The sequence below is a fragment of the Equus przewalskii genome, chromosome 7, assembly GCF_037783145.1.
Source record: "Equus przewalskii isolate Varuska chromosome 7, EquPr2, whole genome shotgun sequence".
In the NCBI taxonomy this organism is placed as follows: domain Eukaryota; kingdom Metazoa; phylum Chordata; class Mammalia; order Perissodactyla; family Equidae; genus Equus; species Equus przewalskii.
The window spans coordinates 31,058,603-31,082,101 of NC_091837.1; the positions used below are offsets into that span (position 1 = coordinate 31,058,603).

At 46.0% G+C, this 23,499-nt stretch overlaps 1 protein-coding gene across 7 annotated transcripts in view; it reads right to left on the reverse strand.

Annotated features, from left to right (window-relative positions):
* Positions 1-23,499, reverse strand: part of GOLGA3 (golgin A3) — a 46,724-nt gene that overhangs the window by 21,150 nt on the left and 2,075 nt on the right. For 2 of the 7 annotated variants that reach the window (XR_011542511.1, XM_070629416.1), the window contains exons 2-9: positions 19,713-20,028; positions 17,201-17,479; positions 14,470-14,582; positions 9,046-9,704; positions 8,475-8,586; positions 6,043-6,349; positions 2,954-3,156; positions 481-618 (exon numbers count right to left, since the gene is read on the reverse strand). Coding sequence is in view for 6 of the 7 variants with exons in the window: in XM_070629416.1 (XP_070485517.1) it covers positions 481-618; positions 2,954-3,156; positions 6,043-6,349; positions 8,475-8,586; positions 9,046-9,704; positions 14,470-14,582; positions 17,201-17,479; positions 19,713-19,845 (1,944 nt within the window). In the remaining variant the exon portion in view is untranslated. Of the gene's footprint in view, positions 1-480; positions 619-2,953; positions 3,157-6,042; positions 6,350-8,474; positions 8,587-9,045; positions 9,705-14,469; positions 14,583-17,200; positions 17,480-19,712; positions 20,029-20,375; positions 20,503-23,499 lie in introns of all 7 variants that reach the window. The other 5 variants (XM_070629417.1, XM_070629419.1, XM_070629418.1 and 2 more) reach the window with 5 other exon arrangements.

A 23,499-nucleotide genomic window follows, 5' to 3' on the forward strand; every position in this document is an offset into this window, starting at 1 on the left:
CTAAAAACATGCAACTATGTACTGGGGGACTTTTGGGAGAAAAAGGAAAAAAATAAAATCTTAAAAAAAAGAAAAAGAGAAAATGCTTATTACCACTAGGCTCTCAAATGCTCTCAGATGTACAAGATACTAAACTCCTTCCTCCTACCTGCTCTCTGGCCCGCACCACCCCAACCGCCTGGACGAGCACTGCAACCCAGGCCCATGGCAGCTCAGAGGAGAAGAGCTCCAGGTTACCACTGACAATTCAGAGAGATGAGCTTACAGTGAAGGTGAGGAACAGAATCCCAAAACCTTAAATCACTGCAAGTTGTTCAAAATAATATTTTAAAGACATACATACGTATGTCTAAGTAGAATGTTAATGTTCATGTATACATATTTGCATAGTTTCTCAACCTTGACCAGTGTCAAAAAAAGGCCCAAACCTCCCCAAAAAACATGAGGACGCAACAGCCCCAAAAGGGGCACGGCCCTCACCTCAATGCCCTGGAGCTGGACAGCAATGCGCTCCTTCTCCTTGATGGACCTGTGCTGGGTTTCCGTCAGCTGGTGGGACAGGGACACATTCTCAAGTTTCAGGTGCTCCAGGAGGCCCGCCTGGGTCATCTGTCCAACCTTCAAAGAGAAAGACTACAGGGTAGAAAGTTGCTAGATTTCAAGCCCAAGTGCAGACTGGCCAGACCCTGAGGCCACCAGGGTGAGGGTCTCTGTCCAGCAACAGCCCCGGGAGGACAGCTCCCCAGGACCCCACCACGCTGGGCCTCCCTGCCCACCCTCCTGCCAGCCACCTTGACATTCAGGCCGTCTTGGTTGTGTGTACCTAGGAGGGGTGAACTGGCAGTTCAGAAGTCAGTGGTCATCACCCCCAAGACTGAGCAGTTTGTGGCAAGACCTACATGGAAATTCCCATTGAAGGAGCATCTGCGAGTCCCAAGGTGAGAGGTCTGACCTGGACAACAGGGACAGCCAGGGCTGGAATCTGCCCATTAAACGAACAGACCAACTATGCCCAGACACATTCCAGGCCCTGCCCTGCCAGTGTCTGACTGTCCTGGACACTTGACAGCTGATCGTGGCCATTCCCAGGAAGCAGCATTGGCAATGCAGCCCAGGGTCTGACCCAAGCCATCACAGATAGTCAGCCCCCTCTGACTGACCGTCTCCTCAAGAAAAAGGAGCCCAAGTTTACACCACTCCAACACGCAGGCCCCCAGAGGAGGAGTCAGTAAAGAGAAGTCCGGGAGCACATGGCTCTGGGACTGGACCTTTGAGCACATCCCTTTCAGATCCAACCTGAACACTCCTAGACTTGAAAGATGCCAGAAGTGGATAGAAGTTGTGAGTTTCAGGGTCTAAATGGTAGCTGCCCAGAGCAAGGGAGACGCCATCTGCTGGGATTGTGTTTCAAGGCAATGAAAGAATAAATACTACCCTGCATGCTCCTCCCTCCTGAATGTTCCTGGGAACACTTCTATGTTTCCGGGAAAAGAGGGAGAAAATCTATCAAACACCCTACTCAAGGAATGCTGAACCCGGGTGCCAAAGGCCTGTGAAAAAAGCAGTCACAATACTCAAACTACCACTCCCTGGGACTCTTCCTCTTATTTTTGTCTTCCGAATTCCATTTCTGATTTATGTTAAGACATAAAAATCTGGCCTCTTTGGGGCTGGCCCCGTGGCTGAGTGGTTAAGTTCGCGCACTCCGCTGCAGGTGGGCCAGTGTTTCACTGGTTCGAATCCTGGGTGCGGACATGGCACTGCTCATCAAACCACACTGAGGCAGCGTCCCACATGCCACAACTAGAAGGACCCACAACAAAGAATACACAACTATGTACTGGGGGACTTTAGGGAGAAAAAGGAACAAAATAAAATCTTTAAAAAAAGAAAAAAAATCTGGCCTCTTTAAATATTTTATGCCTCAAAGAAATGCACTGTAGCTTCAAAATTGCATTAACTTGTTCAATGATTTATTTCTAAGTATGTTCTAAGTAGAACAAATACTTGTCTGCATGGTTCTTTAGCTTAAAAAATATGTAATATAAATTTAGGAACACTTCTATTTTGTCTATTTCTAGACTTTAGATTTTAAAAAAGGGAGCATTTGGTGGAATTAGCATTTTACATCCCCTACTTGAAAAACAGTTTCAATTAATCTACAATTTTCTCTATACAAAAAAAAAAAAAGAAAGGAGAGAACAAAGCCCACAGGTAAATTCAAAAAGAAGACTCAGCTGATCAGGCCCCATCCAGCACCCTCAGATCAATCTAACGAGTACGGGCAAAGTGCCTTTCAGCAACTTGCCTACTGTCCTGAGTGCCTCCAGAACCGCCACAGCACACTAAGCCCAGAGGGAGTGGCCTCACAACGAAGCACAGCACTCCCAAGTTCCTCTGCACACCTGGAACAACACACTCTCCCACCTTGCAGAACCAGAGGTGACATGCCTGCACCCTAACAAAATGGAAACAAAGAGAGTGGAAAGACCTGGGGATCAAGCAGCTGGAGAAAGGAGAGGCTCTGACCAGGAAGGTAACATGTGCCGTGCTCTGTGCACATTAGAAACCACGTCACAGGAGGGCAGTGACCAGGGCAGGGGAGCTGGGTACGAGAGTCCTCAGGCCCAGACAGACATGGATTTGAGAGCTAGGTTCAAACCTGAAAGGAATCCTCCAGAGGGGATGAGACTCACTGGTCAGAACACAAGAAGTTCCAGAGAGGAGGACTTTAGAACTAAAAATGCTCACGCAGAAACTGTGAGACTCCCTGTGTCAGAAGGTTATGGAAGGCAGTTACTGTACAGGATGGCTAATTGAGCGGTTAGTAGATTTTTTAAAAATATATCTGTGAAATCCAAAAAAAAAAGTCTTTTTAATTTAGGAAAAATCCAATTGTTCCACATGAGACATGAGGTATGACCTGCCAGGCCATGTCAGGGGCCATACGTACCTGGATGTGGGCCATCTCGCCCTGCAGTCTGACCCGGGCCTCCTGGGCCAGGGCAAGCTGCTGTTGGTACCACTGCCGGACATTCTGCAGAGACGCAATTTCTGCCTGGGATGCCTTCAGCTTGCTGGTCAGTGTTGTGCGCTCCAGCTGCACTTGTCGTAGTTGGCTCTGCAAGGCTGTCATCTGTTGTCGCAGGTCATGCACTGAAAGCAAGCAAGCACAGCAGCTCAGACTACCTGCTGCAAATGGAGAGCCTGCAGCTCTGCACAGACATTCAAACCAAAGTCAGTCTCTCTGCAGAGAGCAAGAAACCCAGCCAGTTCTTGTTAATCATAGTCGTGCTGTTCCATAAAGTCACGTGAACACTGCAATCGAGGACACGGAACCATGGCTCCTGGGGGAAATACAGGGTCAGGTTCTGGTCAACTCATGAGGACTCCACCTTGTTTTACATGTTTCGGTTTAAAGACACTCACTCTACACTGTGGATTCATTAACACTGAACTCCCAGCCATGAGCACCATATGTCATGCCTGAATGGAGCTCATCTAACATACATGTTCTCTCCATAAAATACATCATAGCCTTCTTGCACTTAAGAACACCAGACAGTGTTGGGGGCTGACTTTAAATAGCAAAACCACCCCAAAAAAGCAAAAAGACGCAAAAAATATGGCAGTAAACAGACCATCAGAGACTATCTGCAGTAGGAGAGCTGAAACAAGAAGGCTGAGTGTCACGCTGTTCATCTAAGCTGGGAGCAATTACTTCCCGTGACTCCCATCTTTACCAGCCTGCACCTGTCTGCAATGACCGTGAAAGTGGTGTGAGCACTGACTTTGGGGTTACAGATAAATTTAAGTGAGTAGGGGCCAGCCTGGTGGCGCAGTGGTTAAGTGCGCACGTTACGCTTTGGCGGCCCAGGGTTTGCTGGTTCGGATCCCGGGTGTGGACATGGCACCACTTGGCAAGCCACGCTGTGGTGGGCATCCCATGTATAAACTGGAGGAAGATGGGCACGGATGTTAGCTCAGGGCCAGTCTTTCTCAGCAAAAAAGAGGAGGATTGGCAGCAGTTAGCTCAGGGCTAATCTTCCTCAAAAAAAAAATTAAAGCGAGTAAGTGAATTAGGGGATCTGCAAATACTGAGGATCGACTGTGTGTTTGCAAAATCACTACGGGTGCTGTGGCTCTAGTCCCTGAACAGCCCGATGACGTCTGTGAGCCATCAATAAACTGAGGAATGGTATTGTGTTGCTAATTCCACACTAAAACCCACTCACTTGCTGATATGGTCAACTCTTCACATTGATGAGAGCAGAGTGGGAGAAAGGAGGAGACAGAAAGTCACAGACAACCCAAATCATAGTACAAACAAAACTAGTCAAATATTTTAAAATTAAAATTATACCCAATATTGAAGAAAACATTTACCATTTTAAAGAGAGTTTCAAAAAAGAAAGAAAAGAAAAACAACAAACATGGTACTTTAAGAGGATCCTCAACCCCTTATCTGAAATTCTTGGGGCCAGATGTGTTTCAGAGTTCAGAGTGGTGAGATTTTAGAAAGGCAATAGAAGCCATCACTTCATACCCCAAATCCACTGCCTGTACCCCAATTCTACCACTCAGCACCCCTAATCCAACACAGGGCAGAGATATCTTCAGCTCAGCATGTGGAGGTTTGCACTGCGCTGTGAAATCAGCCTGAGGCTTTGTGTGAGTGTAGGTCAGATGAGCTCTGGTCAGGTCAGGCCTTGCAACCAGAGTTACAAAATTACCTTGGTGTTCACAACTTTTTGGGTTTTATAATTTTCTTAAGAGACTGGGCATCATAAAATTTTCAAAGAGTAAAAACCATCTATTTTGTTTCTCAGCTGGCACTTTCTTTTTTCTAATATCAGGATAAAACCTCTGTGACAGCAGTTTGTCACTTTTTCTTTTATGTCATCAGATCTGAAACCCAGTCTCACAAGCCTCCGGCCAAGACACCACCCTGGCAGATGTGATCCTTCACAGCAGCCCCACTAGCCACTGTCGTCACTCAGAGGGCCCAGAGCTCTGCCAGAAGAACCTTATCTGTCCAGCCTGCACTGGAGGATCTGAGATCTGGGCCAACTGATCATCCCTCGGGCTCTGATCTTCAGTCTCCCCATCCCTGCTTCCTTGTCTTTCCTCCTCCTGGCAGCCGACCCGAAATGTGAGCAGGCAGACTAGTCTTTCTGGCACCTGGCTGGGCATGGAGCATGAACTCGGAGGATAGAGCACACACCCCCAGGATGAGGAGACAGCACATGAGGAGAGGACCACACAGGTTTTCCATACATGGCCTGCCACCAAGGTCTCCTTGACTCCATTATTCCATTTGTCCATCATTCCATAGGTGATTCCCACAGGGATCCAGCTAGACCAAAAAGCTGAACTCAGGGTAGGAAAAATAAAGGTTTCCTAATCAACAACCTAAAAGTTGCTTTTAAATATTTTAAATAAAACGTGAAATTCAGTGGAATAAGCAGGCAGCTGTAGCCCCCTGAACAACACTGGACTTTGAAGGCAGGATGAATGGGAATGAACTACTGACTATTAAGGTCCCAAGTCCATTTCTCTTTTTTTTTTTTCTGCTTTCTCACCCCAAGTCCCCCCAGTACATACTTGAATATTTTAGTTATGGGTCCTTCTAGTTGTGGCATGTGGGACGCCACCTCAGCATAGCCTGATGAGGTGCCATGTCCGCGCCCAGGATCCGAACCAGCGAAACCCTGGGCCGCCAAGGTGGAGTGCGTGAACTTAACCACTTGGCCATGGGGCCATCCCCGCAAGTCCATTTCTAAGACCTAAGCTGCTCCCCTTGATGTGCATGCAAAAATGTACAGGAGTCCATGAGCTCAACCAAAGACAACACCTACTTCAGGAAAAGTAGACACCTCACATATAAATAAGAAGGAACACAACCCTACAACCCCCAGCACATCAATATGACAAAAGTCAGTCCCCAGAGCAGGTAAGAGGAACTCCACCACAGGGACCCAACTCCCTGGGCACTTCCACAGGACTAAGGCACAGAAACACAGACCACCAGGAGCCACTCACCTGTGTTGTCCTTACTGAGGATGCTTCTCTGCATCTCTTCTACTTTGGCCATGAGTCTTTGGTACTGCTCCTCTGCCACCTGCAGATCGCTATTGGAGGACGCCAGGCTGGCATTCTTGGCTTCCAGCATGTTCTGCAAGTCGGTCATTGCTCGCTCTAGGTCCCAGCAGGACTGCTTCAAGGTGTCCACCTCCGAACTGAGCGAGTCCTGCTTCTGCTGGCTGCTGTGGCTGTGCTCCACCTGCGCCTGGAGCTTTGTGTTCAGGGCAGCCAGCTGCGCCTGCAGCTCTGCCTTTTCTTTAAGTGCCTGAAAAGATCCCCAAACAGCCACACTGACTTTCAGAAAAATAAGTCACTTCCATCCTGTGTATTAAGAGGGCTGCCAAAACAAACCAGGAGACAAAGAAAGGTGTCCGAAGGTGAACTTTACAGAAAAGCACCACATTTTCCAGACTACTCAGTCACTCTTACACAATGGTTATCCCAAAAGAAGGCAGATTCGCCAAACGGGCCCAAGAGGCAGGAGGGGGAACTAGAATCTGTTTTCCGCAAGCCAACACCTGAGCAGGGCAACAATTGTGGAGAGCTGTGCAGGCACCCATTCACCCACGAGGATGTTGGAAAGCATAGTTGTTAAAAAAACAAAAAAGCACACAAGTATGCACATGCAAGAGTGGTAAGGGACCCCTCAAAGATGGAGAGCAGTCCGAGACAGATCTAGGAAACAGAAGTGGCAGAACATCTCTGCAGAGAGAGGCTGCTGCTACCCCGGAGGGACTCTGAGGCTCCTCCAGGGCTGCTGGGCACAGAGCAGCCAGAGGCACCGTCCAGGGCTGGGTGGCAGGACCACAGGGACCACTGCCTGCAGGATAAAGCAGCCGTGAGAGGAAAGGTGGGGCCTCAAGAAGCCCCAGGGCAGCAGAGAACGTCCACAAAAAGAGGAGCAAAGGGCACGTGCCTGTCCACCAGTCAGCTTTTCACACCCATCCTACAGTCAGTCTGTCAGGGGTATGCAAGGAAATTCCAAAATACAAAGATGAGCAGACAGAGGCACATCTACACACATTAGGAGAAAACCAAAATCATGAGGACAAACAACAAATTCAACAAATAGAAGAACAAATGCCCAAGAAACAGAGTTAACTGAGCAAATGCAATGAAATTTCACAATAAGTGTAATTAGTATCTTATACAGAGATGCCAGAAAGTATCATACCCATAACAGCCCACCAAGATCTTGGTTTGTACACAAGTGAAGAGCAGATCAGCATCCCCCGAGGATAAGGAGGTAAAGTCAGGTAAAAGCTAAGGTTCTAGGATTCTTATGGGGTGAAAGTGCACATGAAATGAAAACACACTGGATGAGGTGACCTTCTAAAGTGGGATGGAAAGTGATAATCAGGTACAACCAAAATTAACCTTGAAACCTCTGCAATCACCTCTTCTTCTTTTTTTTTTTGAAGATCGGCCCTGAGCTAACATCTGCCAATCCTCCTCTTTTTGCTGAGCTAACATCCGTGCCCATCTTCCTCTACTTTATATGTGGGACGGCTGCCACAGCATGGCTTGCCAAGTGGTGCCATGTCCACATCCGGGATCTGAACTGGCGAACCCCGGGCCGCTGAAGCAGAAGGTGCACACTTAACCACTGCACCACCAGGCTGGCCCCTGCAATCACCTCTTCAATCAACAGTTTTATGTACACAAAGTGGTGGGTCTGTGTCCCAGGACCACATCGAACAAAAAAGCCACAACAAATATGAGAAATGCATTTAGCTGAGTGAGCTATTCTCGGTGCGAGTAGTTTCCTGCCACCACCCCCACCGCCCCCGCCCCAATCTGAGTGTGCGCTCCTGAAAGAAACCCTCTCCTGCTGCAACATCACACCTCTCTGTGACTGTGTGCACGTCTCCGGCTCTCCATGCCAAATGTACACAGTCCAATTCAACCGAACTGACCAACTGTGTTGACATAAAGCTGAAAATACAGGGCTTGAAAATTATCTTTCAGGCATATACTAACCAGATAAAGCAAAATTCCCATCAGAAAAAGCAGAACCCACAGCAAAAAGTATTAAAGGGGCAAAGACGACAATTTTACCATGCGAGAAAAAGGTGAAATCCACCAAAAGAATTTAAGTATTATGGATTGTTAGGTATCTACCAACAGAGCTAGGAAATATTCCAGGCAGATCCCTTTGGTGACACACGGAGAAAGTGAGCCATGCACAGTCAAGAGCAGGAAACACACACACACCTCTTTCTGAGGCTGACAAATCAAGTAGAAAAATGTGAGGATACAGAAAACTTGGCTGATGGTGACAATGATGACGATATTCTCAAAGACATCTAAAACTTTGTACCCAAAGAACAGGAATTGCACATTCTTTTCAAAGACACAGCACATTAATACATCCACCAAACATCCCTTACCTGACTAGCCTCCAATGATAAAGCTTCCAACTGCCCTTCAAGTCTCATTTTTTCTTTAAGAACCTGCAACATTTCATCATGAGTTTCAGCAACAGAGCTTTCCACGGACACGCTGGAGGACAAAGGCACAAAGGATGAGGCAGTGGGAATATGAGGAATCATCATCCCCCGAAACCTGTCCATGTTCTCCAAATTCCACACACTCCTGCTACTCTCCCCAACATTCTAAAAACTAAATAAAAAGATTAAAGTAGAGAACTAAAGCTCCTATGAATGCTAATAAACACCCCCACCCAGTGGGCATTTTCAGCCACGATGGGGCTGGAACATCCTTACTGAAATGTCAGCTCAGGTTAAGTATCCGTACGGATTGAGAGACAGGTCTATATAAATACTGGAAGACAGGATACCTTAATATTACAGACAATTACTGATTAGATCTAATTCCATTTCTTAGAAAGCAAGAGAGTTGTGTACAAATAAAATGCTAAAGACTAAGGATGGAATTAAGGGAGAAAAACAGTGTATCGCCAGCTCCAGCGACAGAGCAGGGTCTGTAGACATCACCCACCTGCTACAGATGCTGTCTGTCCGGCTCCGCATCTCCCCGTTGACCTCCTGCCCCTGGTCTTGGTGTTCAACTGCTGCAGCCTGGAGGACATCTGTGATGGAGGGAAAATGGCCCAGGGCACCAGCTGCAATCTCCTGGCCGTTGACCACATAGGAGGCTTCTCGTGTACCCACAGTGTTCGCCAGAAGGCCGAGTGTCCCACGGGTGGAGACGCTGCTGTAGGAGGAACTGTCACTCTCGTTCCCATCAGCCTCAGATGCATTGTCTCCTGGCAGAGAAGTGTTCTCCAGGCGGTCGTCTGCCTCAGGACACAGGCTGATCTCAGACACCACTGATGTAGCGCTGCTTCGGTTCTGCTTCAGGGAACCCCTGGCAGAGTCCACAGCCGGAACATTTCCACCAGAATTCCCAGTATCTGAGTCTTCAGTTCTGTAATCAGCCAGAGACCGAATTTTGCCTGATTTTGAACTTTTTTTCTCCTTAGGATGTGCCAGGAGCCCTAAGCTGCCCACCTTTGGCCCCCGAGGGACACTGGTGCGCAGGAAGGAATATTCTTTTGTCATAGCCACAGCACTGGCCCTTGGTAAGGTTTCTGGGTTCAACATAAGTTCAGGATCAAGTGTGCTAAAAAGTCTCATTTTAGTTGCAGGTTGACTGGACTGAGAAGAAAACAAAAGCACAAAAATTGTGTTTATAATTGACAAGGAGCCTTCAAAAACTGCCAATTCAGAAAGGCTGCACCAATTATCTTCCCTCTGTGGATAAAGAGAGCACCCTTCCACGACATCTCTCCCCACCCCGGCTCCACCCAGGCCGTCTACCCTCTGCAGTCTCACTGCCTCCACGTCACATCCCAGTGACCAGCCCAGGCACAGGCCTTTAACAACTGTGACCTGATAACACTGTCAAATATCTATCAGAGCAAGCCGTTCCTCATCATACCTCCTTTACAAAATTTTCCTGGCTGTTCTCCCATGTTTATTCTTTTAGATAAACTTGAAAATTTTCTTCAAGTTAAAAAAAAAAGTCCTGTTGAATTAGAACTACCTTAAATTTATAATTACCTAGGGGACAATGAGCTGCTTTCCTCCATTTATTCATATCTGCTTGCATGTCCCTCACCAAAGGAAGTTATGTAGTGTTCACCTAGATTCTAAGCCATTTTTACTGCCATTTTAATTTCTTAGATATTTTATCATTTTGTTATTATAAATATTATCTTTTCCTGTTACATAACTGGTCATGTTAGGATAACACGATTTTTCAAATTCGCATTTTTAAACTGACAATTTTCGGAACCCTAATTATTTTAATAACTTTATAATATTTTTATAAATTTATAATAGTAATTTTTTCAGTTGGTTCTCTAGAGTTTTTCAGGGTGTTTCCAACACTTGCAAACAACAATAATATTCTCCTCTTTTTCAACATTTATGTCTCTTACTTCTTCTTCTATTATCATGTTAGCTAGAAATTCTCAACTGGCCCTGAATGAGGGTGGGCACGAAGGAAGACAGTGCTCCTTGCTGCTATTTCAACATGACTCTCACAGAGAAATAGTCAATCTTATGTTATTCTACAAAGTCAATGCAATCCCAGCAGGGCAGGGGGACAAAGGGGAGGATGAGAAACATCTCAAAATGATACTAGGATGCAACTGGAAGAACAAATAAGCAAGAATACAGGCATACCTTGGACATATTGTGGGTTCAGTTCCAGACCACCACAATAAAGCAAATATCACAATAAAGCGAGTCACATGAATTTTTTGGTTTCCCATACTATACTGTAGTCTATTAAGCATGCAATAGCATTATGTCTAAGAAAACAATGCACATACCTTAATTTAAATAATACTTTATTGCTAAAAAATGCCATCACCATCATCTGAGCCTTCAGCAAGTAGTAATCATTTTTGCTGGTGAATGGTCTTCTAAAAAATGCAATAAAGTAAGGTATGCCTGTAGCTAGAAGAGCAAGGGTGTGGGGCTGTGGGTAGACTGGACCACCAACGTTAACATCACTTTAAAGCTACCACTAGACTCACTGAGAGCTAGGAAGGCAGCAGACAGGCCAATGACACAAAACGCAGCCCAGAAGTCAGCCCAAGTATAGGTGTGGTTTGTAGACATCCCAGAAGAACCACAATACGGTAGAGCTTTGGAACAAGCAATTCACGGTAACTGACCAGCTATCCAAAAAAGGCTAATTCCCACCTCTTGCTTTCATCCAAAACATGTCAAACGGATTAAAGAGCAAAAAAAACCCCAACTTTTTAATACTTTTTATACCATCTTATATTATTATGTCTTTATTTCCTTAGTATAAGAAGCAAACATTAGTGAATTTTTTTATAGTCTTCAAACGGGGATATCCTTTTGAAATATGACATAAATCCCAAAAGAAGTAACAGCAAAGATTGAAAAATTTAACTGTAAATATTTAAAACTGATGTGCAGCAAAAAAATTATACCAGAAGTCAAAAGACGTAGCAAACCGGGAAAAAATTATTTGCAATAAATACTAAAAAGGGATGATTTCCTTGGATGTGGCTCCTACATAGCAAAAAGATAACCAATAGAAAAATGGACAGAGACTGACAAAGACACACAGCCAGCCACTACATGAAAAAGACGTTCACTGTTAGGAGATACTATTTTTTTTGCCTTTTGAGGACAAAAATTCAATTTTTGTTATTTCTAAAGCTGTCAAAGATGAGAAAGCTGGCATTCTTATAGGCTCCTAACTGGAGTGTAAACTGGTCCAGCCTATTCAGAGGGCAATAAATATCAAACAACATATATATAAAACTTTTTACCCAATAACTTGACAGTTAAAGATTTACCCACAAGGGCCGACCGGGTGGTGCAGCGGTTAAGTTCACACTTTCCGCTTCTCAGTGGCCCGGGGTTTGCCGGTTTGGATCCTGCGTGCAGACATGGCATCACTTGGCAAGCCATGCTGTGGTAGGTGTCCCATATAAAGTAGGGGAAGATGGGCATGGATCTTAGCTCAGGGCCAGTCTTCCTCAGCAAAAAGAGGAGGTTTGGCAGTAGTTAGCTCAGGGCTAATCTTTCTCAAAAAAAAAAAAAAAAAGAAAAGAAAAAGATTTACCTACAAAAGCATCCCAAGACACAAAACCTTCACTGAAGCATTGTTTGCAATTTAAAAAATTAGAAACCACCTAAATATTAATCACTACGGGTTGGTTAATGAAATGCTATTACGTACACAGAAAGCAGGTCTCCACTGTGCCCATGGAGAGGCACTCAGGACACGGTTAGTGAGAGAGGGTGTCCTACTACATAAAACCAAGCATCATCTGTGTGCGAAGGTATACACATGAAGATGCTCTCAAAGTATCTATCAGACTATAAATAAGAGAGGACTTTTACACATCATCTATGCCATTTAAATATGAGGTCTGAACAACATTCCTCACATTAAGGAAATAGTCCTAAAGAAGTAACCTCCTACTCCTAGTTTAGCAGTTTTTGCTTGTTTTGTGTGGCTTTTTTGTTTTGTTTTTGGTGAGGAAGATTGGCCCTGAACTAACATCCGTTGCCAATCTTCCTTTATTTTGTTGTGGGACGCTGCCACAGCACGGCTTGGTGAGCAGTGTGTAGGTCTGTGCCAGGGAAGCAAACCCACAAACCCCAGGTTGCCAAAGCAGACCACAGGAACTTAGGCACTACATCACCAGGCCAGCCCGTTTTGCATTTTTTGAATCAAGAGTTCTGAATTTTTATCAAATACCTTTTCAGCACCTGCTGAGATGATCCTAAGTCATTTCACGTGGACCTACTACTATAACGAGTTCTGTCGACAGATTCTCCCATCTTAAACTAACCTGGACTTACAGAAAACCTCACTAGGCAATCCTGTGTTATTCTAAAACTGACAGACAGTGCTGACTGGTGACGAGCATTGTGCACTCCATTCACAAGCGCAGCAGAGCTCTGTGCTCAGATAGGCAGGTTCAAACCCCAGCTCAGCTGGTGGCACCTCTGACTCTGGTGGTCACTTCAGCTCTGAGCTTCAGTGAAGAACATTCCTCACTAGGTCGTGGGGAGCAGGGCGGCACCTCCCAGCTGCACTCTGCCTCAGTGGCCCTGCCCTGAAGGTCTCTAGGGGAGGGCACAGGTGATGGCTCACTTACCTGGCACCTTGCTGCCTGCCTCCCTCAGTGGGGACGGCTGAGGGTGAGGGGACTGTAAAGTCAGTCAGACCAGTTTGTGATGAACATGGCATTTCCGTCAGTTTGAGAGAGGTTATCTCACCAAGGACTAAGAAAGGATCCTTCCATTTAAACTACCAGTTTTTTATATTTATACATATATATAATTTTTTAAGATGAGGAAATGATTTCACATTTGTAATTTTACATTGAACTCTTGACACACTGACTGCCTAACGTTGGACCACCCAGGCAAAGCCTGGGACTCGCCATGCAGGCCTCTGAGAGGCAGAGCGTGGACAGGCCCTGGCACACAGACGCTGTCTAGTCCGCATATCCCTCTGCCACTTTACCACTGACTGACCTCCAGCAAGATCCTTACCCATCCGAGCCTCAGTCTCCTCTTCCAAAATGTCACTTGTTTCACGTGATTGTTGTTAACATTTGTATTATATAAAGTCCATGGGGAATTTAACACAGTGCCTGGCAAATAATAATTACTATCATTATAACTTGTCGTGGGCCACTAAGCAGGTCCCTGGATGCCCGTGACCAGGCAGGAGCCTCTGTCGGTTCAGAGCCTGTGCTGGCTCCTCCAGTCTGTTTACACCAGCTTCGAAGCAGAGACATCCACAAAGCCATGGTTCCCTCTTGGAAAAACAAACGGCCAACCCTGACAGGGACTCATCACTACTAAATCATTCACTGAAAGCATTTTTAAACGTTATTTTAATTTTAAATTCTTTTAACTTGAAATTTTTCAAATCCACAGAAAAGCTGGAGGAAGTGTGAAATGAATATTGATACCCCTCCTTATTTAGAGTCACTCGATGGGATTAAAGAGACTGCTTTCACTAGCATCCTAAAAAGCTTTACACCTGAGTAAAACTGACGTTAGCCTATCATACGGATGTGGCAAATTTCAGTGGAAACTGTATCACTCACACAGTAACAAGTGAAACCTAGGACTGGCTGCTCAAGTACAGGGAGCAACAATACCCAAGTACTTGTTGTCTCCGCTTTTCCAACGGCAGATTTAGGAGAAAACATGCTTGTTCCAAGGGAAGGACCAGAAGGGGCAGGAACCAGAGCCCTGCTGGAATCTCCCAAAGGGTGGGAACTACACAAGAGAAATGATCTTTCCAGAGAAGCAGAGCATTAAACAGCAGATCCTAGAATCACATCTGACTAATTATTGTTTTCACACATGAAGTTTTCCATTAGCTTGTGCAGAGAGGGAGACTCACTCTTTCCTGCTGGCGCTTCACCCTGTACTGTTTGAGCTGTTCTTCCAGTCGTTTCCGAGCCTGAAGTCGGACCTGCTCCTCCTTCTCGAGGGGCAGTGAAGACTCTGTTGAGCCTGCAATGGGGAAATGGCCATTTAGAAACACATAAAGCTCTGGGCACAGAGGACCAATCAGAATAGCAGCTTTGCTGTTTTCTGTATAATTACTAATATGATTCAGCTTCTAAACAACACACGGCTGTCTAGTTTGAAAAGACTATTTCCAGATGGAAAGAAAACTTTGAGCCTCAGACACTGGCTACAGACAGGACCCATCTGGTAGAAGACACACTGGCCAAGCACAGGGTCTGTGCTCAGCCACAAGTGCATCGCTCCCTAGGGCATCCAGCTGGTAAAACAGGACAAGGGCAACTTGTGCCTTTTAGTAACAAAAGAACTGAATTTTAAGTCAGTGCCAGTGTTGACCGCTCTGAGGCTCAGGGTCCTTGGCGCTCGCCAAGCTCTACTCTGCTCTCTGATGTTACAGAGGAACACGTGAAGGGCAGTCTTGATGGAATTACACCCAGTGATGGGGAACAAGAACATGCCTATCATACAGTCAGACGATACCAAACAGGCTTTCTTTATGCAGTTGCAATGAGGGACATAATTTGATCCACAAATTATATTTGAACTCCTGCAATAAAGAGTCATGTTATAGTAAGGTGTGCAAAATCACAAGAGTACTCAGACATTATTTATTAAGGAAAAAGCTGCTCACAGTTACCCCCTCAGGATCACAGAGTAAAGGCTGAGCAGTCATCCCCCCAGGGCCTGGGGCTGTTACCCGTTTCCTGATAGAGGCGATTCCAGTCCAGAGGCCTCACTCAAGAACAGGAGGGGAAAGGAAAATTTTTGGCTTATAACAGATTTTGAAATATCTAAAACGCAAATCTTCTATTTTGGGTAATAAAAGGGCTGAACAGTGAGTGAAAGGGTCCTTTCACCTACAGCAAATGTGTGTACGGAACCCTGCTGAGGGCTGAGGTGGGTCAGCTAATACGCTGATGAGAAGAGACAAATGTCATAATTTAACCACTTTATAGATGGCACCATCTTCAGATGTGGTTTCTGAGGAAATAAGCAGCTGTTGTTTTAAATAATCCCTAAAACCCAAACAGCTGCCAAGAATTTCACCGGGAATTCATCAATGTCTTCACTAATTTGTGTCTATCATGGAAAAGGCCTCTAGTTCTTTTCACAAGGCTAAGAAACCCAGACAGCAGAAACCCAGTGGCCTATGGCCTCAGGCAGGGAACCCAAATCAGCAAAGTCAACACCAGAGACACAGCCCCAGGGCTGGGTGATGGGTGAACACCCGTCAGGATGGGCAGGGCCAGGTGATGGGAAAACACCCACCAGGACGGCCGCTGGCAGCTGAGGCTGCTGCCGTGTGGGCACCTGGGGCTAAGCTCACGAATCCCTCAGATCAGGAATCCAGACTCTTATATGACGTCTCTTGACTTAAATGTTGACAGTTAGTTTACAGAAATGTTTAAAATGCACTGCAGCTCTAACAAAATAATGCCTGTGAAAAAAAAGTTAAATAGTCCAAAAGAAACATGGGCCAAACATATGAACAGACAATTCACAGAAAAGAACAGCCAAATGAGCATCTCATGATCCTGAGATCACGAGAGGCTCAAACACTCTGGTAACCAGGGGAGGGTAGGCAGCAAATTAAAGTAACAAGGAAGCACCTCCCACACCCACCAGAATGGTAAAAACAGAAAAGGAAGGATGTCTGTGCTGTAGGGGTGGGAGACAGTGTCCTCTCACGGGTTGTTAGGGGGGCAATCTGGCCACACGTGATGGAAATAAACATGCCCATTGCTTCTGACCAAAAGTTCGGCATCTGGAATGAAGCCCACAGAGATAAGGCTCTGGTGCTGCAGACAGGTGCTCACTAACACTCAGTGAGGTGCTCACTGCAGCACCAGCATCGTGGCCAACGCAATGGCTGCAGAGACTTGGCCAGCCACGCTTGGGGCTCCTGACCAGCCTTCAAAGAAGGAATTTGGAGCTGCATCAGTGAGAAAAACATGTAATAATATGATCAATATAATCCCATTTTAAAAAACAATGACCAAAAACCTAGCTGTTTAGAGAGGCCTGTAAAGAATCATGTGAGAATGCGGCTGACCCGGATGGGTGGGGAGGAGGTACCGAAGGGGGATGGAGGGATAAAAACAGCATGGGTGAGGTGATCCCCTTATGTAAAATCATGTATGTCTCTGTATGAAAACACAAGTGTTAGAGAAAGGCCTAGAGGGTTCCAGGGCTCACAAGCTGCCAGTCTGCAACTTGTTCACCCCTGAGTCCCCAGGGAGCAGCACAAAATAAACATCAATATAATTCATAAGAGAAAGCCTTCAAAGTTTAACTGTCGAGACTAACTTCCCACTGACTGCCTGCTCACCATCCAGGGTGACAAGAGACATGCACATACAGGCCCTTTAAATCTGGACCTTGAGCACCACTGTCAATATCGGACCATGAAGAAGTATATTTTCTCTCTAAAATGGAGCTGTTTGTTAAATGCACAACCCACCACCGTGATAAAACACTGAATGGCAGGGAGACAAGCAGCGAGCCAGTCAGGGCATGTACCTCTGAAGGGTGGTGAGTGACAAGGGACACAGGAGGAGGGTTGGGAGAGAGCAAGGAAAAGCCCGGAGGGAACAGATGCTTACACAGTTGCGTTTCTTGCATAGGAAGACTGAGTCTGAGAGACTGCAAGGCTTCTTTTCTAACATTGCCCTCAGCACTAGTCCCCTGAGACTTCCTTAGGTTGTCATGGAAACCAGCCACACCTGGAGAGGCATCAGGACCCAATGGGCTTGTGGTGGGACCGGGAGATGACAGAGGGTCTGGGAACTGTCGCGGTGGCCCGTTCTGACAGACGTCCCCCTTGCTAGGTACATCCAGGCTCTCTCCTTCATCTGAAGCTCTGCTGACCTCGACAATGGCACCTGGAAAAGAGGGCATGCTGGGCCATCACAGTTTTAACAACTAGATCATGTTGTTTTTCAGAAACACAACTAAAATAGGACAAAAGAGAATCGTGAGCATGAACCATCTCCCCATCCTATAAATCTGTTCACTCTGAGAGGAGAGCAGGTCCTGGTTCTTCTCCTGTGGGCAGGTGACGTGGGACAAGTCATCCTTATCTGTGGAATACCTGCACTCCCACACTATGGTCGTAGAATTTAACTAGTAATATTTCCTTTTCATTTAAATAAGATCAATGAGAAATCTTATCAAAGTCTTTTTAAAAATATCAAAAGAAAACAAATGCTTAATACATAGTGGACAACGTTCCTAACACGCATTGGTAACAGCAGCCAGTGCTAATCACAGTCACAGACTCACATTTATGAAGGGATGATTCCAAAGTGATTTCAAAGCATATGTTTATCCTCCAAAATGAGAAATATAAGGCAAAGAGGTTAGATTTGCAGATTTGCTGATCAGAACAACTATGGCAAAGTTGAGTACAGAACCCCGAGTCTGTGCTTCCGCTCGATGAACACTTATTAGATAAAACCCAAGTTTAACCAATGATGACTATGCACTCATGCATCAAGCTCAGTTTCACCCACTGACATTACTATACACAGACTTGTTTATACAATAACTAAAACCTATTTCCTTATCAAAAAGAAAGAAGGAAGAAAGACTTCTTACAATTAAATAATTTTTAGTCTTTTCCCTGCTCCCTCACCCTGCTGGGCCAGTCAGTCCGCAGTCGAAGAAACAAGACAGATGTGGAGGGAGGGAGGAGGCGTGCGGGGGTTTCCCAAGAGCAGCAGTGCCCAGTCTCTCACAGGAATCAGCATCACTGGGATCCCATGATGTACCTGGTATGCACCCAGGAAATTCCCCTTTTGCCCAAGCAAATTCAAAATGTGTTTCCATCACTTGATATGTGAGTCCCAACTAATACAGCTACCCTCTCTCACACTTCCCTGGAAAGAAAACCAGAATACAAACAGGGCGCCACAGACACTAAGCAGAGCGAGGAGACCCAACCACAGCCCTGACACAAGTGTCTGCACTTACACAAACGACCCCTTCAGCTCCCCTGCTGGTTGAGGGGGGATGCTGCAGTTCAGATACAAATTAATCAGGTCAATACCACTTTCTGATGGGTTTATACATCTGGGGAGAGTCTCTACACCTTTCCATTTACATAAAAAAGTACATTTTCGAGCATCATATTGCACTTTAAAAAAACCTAAAAGTAAGAAGAAGAATTGTTTCCAAACATATACCTAATTATGGATAAACAAATAACAATGATGACAATGATGTCAGGACAATAACAAAAACGGCCACTACCACTTCCTGGACGGTTCCTGAGTGCGTGCCTTTTACGTGTGCCATTTCTTTTAGCCTCACAACTACCCTAAGATGCAGGTGCCATTAATCTTCCATTTTAGACATGAAGAGAGTGAGGCTGAGATAAACTAAGGATCTCGCTGGAGGGCATAGTGGCAGGTCTAAGCACTGGCTCCCTGTCTGTCCCACTGTAGAATCCTTGGTCTGGGACTCTTACTGGGCTCACCTGGCATTTAAGGACAGAAATCAGCAAAACCGTTTTAGATGCCTGAACATCGTTTTCCAAGAATTAGAATGTAATTTCTGCTAGTAAATCAGTTCGTACATATGCTTCGATTTTCAAGCAGACACTGCACTGACCCTCCTAACAAGGAAGAGGTATGAGAACTGAGTGAACGATTCACCCTCTACTTCTGATGCACAAATAACCCATCAACTAATGTGCAAATGTAATCCGATAACCCTTAAATCACAACTGGACCATTTCCGGATCCCAGTTAATAAAATTCTGGCAACCAATCAACCCAAAAGGTAGACTGTTAGGCAGGGAACAATAACGTATCAGTGAAGACCCATAGAAGGCTTAAGAGCAAACACTGCTGCTCCATCCTGCTGGAGCAGAGAGTGGGACAGCTCCTCTTCTACTGAACACACATGATGCTTGATTTAAAGTTGGCATCAGCTAGGAAAAACACTTGTCTGTGTACTAAAAACACTTGTCTGTGTACTAAAAACACACTTTGAATGAACGAAAAGTTCATTATGATCTTAAACACCACAGTCTTCCTCCAAAATGCAAGCTGGCCCATGTCCTCCTGTTTAAAGGCAAAATGTCAGCAGCACACAGAGTAACTGGCAACTTACGCTGTGCTTCATCATGTTGGTCAGGCGGCGCCAGCAAGCCCGGGGACTTTGGGAGGGCCTCAGCATGAGCTGAGGCACCAGTGCTGGATCCATCCTCCAAGAGGCCATCCTGCACAGCAGACGCACCATCCATGGTCAGGACGACACAGGCTGCGCTGACACTTAGGGGCTGCAAGTGAACTGCTAGCAAGCTTGGTTTCTGCCATTAGCAACAGCCAAGAGCTTCTGGGGAGGACTGCACTAGGTTTTCCATTCTCAGGAGAAGATTTAAAGTCTCAAAAGTGGCTTGAAATCAAACCAAGTAAAATCATGATACCTGACAGGAGGGGAAAGAGAAAGGTTTTATCAATCTTCATTTGTCAGACTGAAAGTAACAATCCCAAGATTAACATTTGATTCCTAAATTGCATCATATAGTAAACAAATACATATTTACTGATTCAACAAATAATCCTAATCACCTACAAGATCCTAGGTTCTGAGTATAAAAAGCTGATCAGCCACACCTGGGCCCATTCCTGAAGGCACTCGTGTCTGTATCAGTGCCGGCTAAAGACCAAGCTGCAGGCACAGAAGCTCCATAATTGGCTCCGTAACCATCACAGGTGGCCACTGACCCAGGGGTGGGGCTTGGGAGACTGAGGAACTGAGTTTTTACTTAACTAATTTGAGTGTAAACAGCACATGTGGCCAGCAGAGTCTGTACTGGACACGCAGGCCCAAGTGCTCACAGGGCAAGCTCCCCTCCCAGGAGACCTGGTGTGACGGTGCCCAAGGCCACAGCTTGGATCTAGAGGGGCAAAACAAAAGCAGCACTGTGTGAGACATGGTGACTGTGCACTGTATGGGGGAAGCACGGGGACGAGGATGCACGGAAAGGCAGCCACTTTGGACCAGGGGCAGAGAAAACATCTCACAGAGGTGACTGGTCCCATCTTTCATTTCTAGCAGGATTAACTATGTTTTAGATCATCCTGGGTTCTAAGTTTAAGGGAGGAAAGCTTTGCCCAAAGTTTGGCAGTTAGTTATCCCTTCTAAAGTGTACTGAGGATGTTATCAATTTGCTTCCTCATCAACAGATAAGGTGCAAGCCATCATTCATTCTGCAGAAATGCTGGCATTTACTTTACTTAAAATAAGTTTCATATTATCCTACATACTGTTCTGTGTTTCACATGTTTCAGGACAAAAATGTACATGACTTTCCTCTCCAGCTTACAAAACCCACAGACATTTCATGTAAGACCCTAAGCAGTGGCCCTCACAAGGAGGGGCTGACACTGACTCAACAGCAGTAGGACATAGGTGCACTTGTTTTTCCAGAAGCATTTACTCTGATAATCCTCTCTCACCCTTTCACCGTCAACAGGCACCCACTGGTGGCTGGCATAACCTGGTCTACCTATGCAGCCAGTGACAAGTGACGGGAGTGTCCTTCTGTGCAAACCCAGGAATGTTTAGCTCACAACTCTAACAATCCACATGTTCTTCTCTGCCGTCTGGCACCCTACAGGCCAAACACACTATGTGTTAACAAAAGTACTGTGAAGAATATAAAAAGGTTAGGTCTACTAAGAAGTGTAAAACTAGCAGTAAAGGTTTGTACTACAAAAGACTGTTGATTGAAATATGTGAAAACGTGGATAATTACTATCCAGCGTAGCTAACCAAAAAGCACTGGGTGCGGGGCTGGCGCAGTGGCACAGCGGTTAAGTGCGCACGTTCTGTTTCTGGCGGCCCAGGGTTCTCCAGTTCGGATCCCAGGTGCAGACATGGGCACTGCTTGGCACACCATGCTGTGGTAGGCATCCCACATACAAAGTAGAGGAAGATGGGCACAGATATTAGCTCAGGGCCAGTCTTCCTCAGCAAAAAGAGGAGGATTGGCAGCAGTTAGCTCAGGGCTAATCTTTCTCAAAAAAAAAAAAAAGCACTGGGTGCCAGTCTGGCTCATGGTGCCTGCTTCATAGAAGTATTTGAAGACTGAAAGGACATCTGAGTCAGAGAAATGGAGGGAGTTACTGAGGCTGGCCAAAACGTGATCCTGTGTGCAAGTTCTCAATCTTGTTTCATCTCTGCAACAACCAGTAACCTCCTTCATCCCTGGAGAGACTTTCCAGGTGCAGGGGTAGACAAACGGGCCCTTGGAGGCTCCACACCTCCTTGCACATCCCACAGGCCCCAGCTCCATGGAAAACCACCAAAACTCCTAGCAAGCCTGCCCCTCTACTACAATCCCAGACACCCCACTCCCTAAGAAGCAGCTGGGGTAAGCCTGCCAGGCCAGAAGAGAAGGCTGTAAAAAAGCAGCCCATAAAGCAAGGTGAGGCACTTCAGCCAAAGAATGGCCAGGCTGCCCCTCCATCACCGGCTTGCTACTTCAAGGACACATGACAACAGATAGATGTGTAGGAACAAACATGGCGGAATGCGGAATCAAACTGTCACTGCACACAGCCTACTGTACGTGCTGGTCATCCTAACAAGTTCCTCGACAAAAGAAAACATTTGCATTTTGCTTTGAAATGTCTTTATTTCTGCCTTGTGGGGAGCAGGGGTGAAGATGTCTAAATCACCACTGTATTGTCCACGATGCCCGGAAGGGTAACAATGATAGACGAATAATTTTCAGGCAGAAGCTGGTCCCTCTGCTGTGGACGCCCTTCTCCCCTTGACCAGCAGGCAAATTCCCATGGATCCTTCCACATCTACCATTAGGTGCTGCTCTGAAGTCTCTCCTGGGCCTCAGGTAAAGCACTTGGCCCACCGCCTTCTGCCATCACATTACCCTCTGCATGCACACCACACTGCAATGTGTGTCTGTCCATCTCCTCCATCACGTTGTATGATCCTTGGAAGCAGAAACCACTACCCCAAGACTGCCCCTACCACTTCCAACATCCCCCAATCAGAGCAGTGCTCGACGCAGGCTACTGACTTAATTCCTTGGCTTTCACTTCTTAGTGACCAAGATAGTGTTCCCAAACAAAATGATACAGTATTTGCATCCTTGAGCATCATCACTGCCTTTTCAAATACAGAAAAATTCTATTTCTACTAAAAATACTTGGGAGCTACAGATTCAGTGGAGGCAAAGAAAGCCCCTGAGAATTAAAAACTGAGAGAGCAGCTTGTAATGGCCACAGCCCAGATAAGCAATGTCACTGGTATGAGAAGGAGGAGCAGGACAGCCAGCAGGGGTGGACTTATCTACTAAAGACAGACATGCCAACCAGAGAAGTGGGGGCAGAGGGGCAGCCAAGGAGCCACAGAGGAGAATGTGCCACCACAGAGGAGTGGCACATGGTGACAATGTCTGACGCTGACGCTGTCCAGAAAGAGGAACAAAGGCCGAGCCGTCTGAGGCCCACTGATGAAGGCACATCAAACACGGAGACAAATGCATCAGCCCATCTGAGCCCAATGCCATCACAGACTACATTCACTCAATTCCTTTTGGATTTGTTGCTAAACAAGAAACCTTCTAATTCCCAAGTAGTCCTACCCCCTCCAGAGATGCACGGTACAGCTCTCCAGAATAGAGAACCCGTGACTGTGACTGGTCATGAAAGTGGCTCCTGTTCACATGCAGCTCCTCCCGAAGCCAGACAAGACACAGAATTCACTGACTGCCCAAAGCGGCCTCTGGCAGAGTGGCACTTCTGTGGGTACTAAGCCGGCATTCCCTGTCTATCCTCAGTCTCACATGAATTTTACTTAGTATAACTCAGTTGTTCAGGGCCTCATTACCTCAGACTGCTGACAAAAACAAACGAGGAGGAGGGTC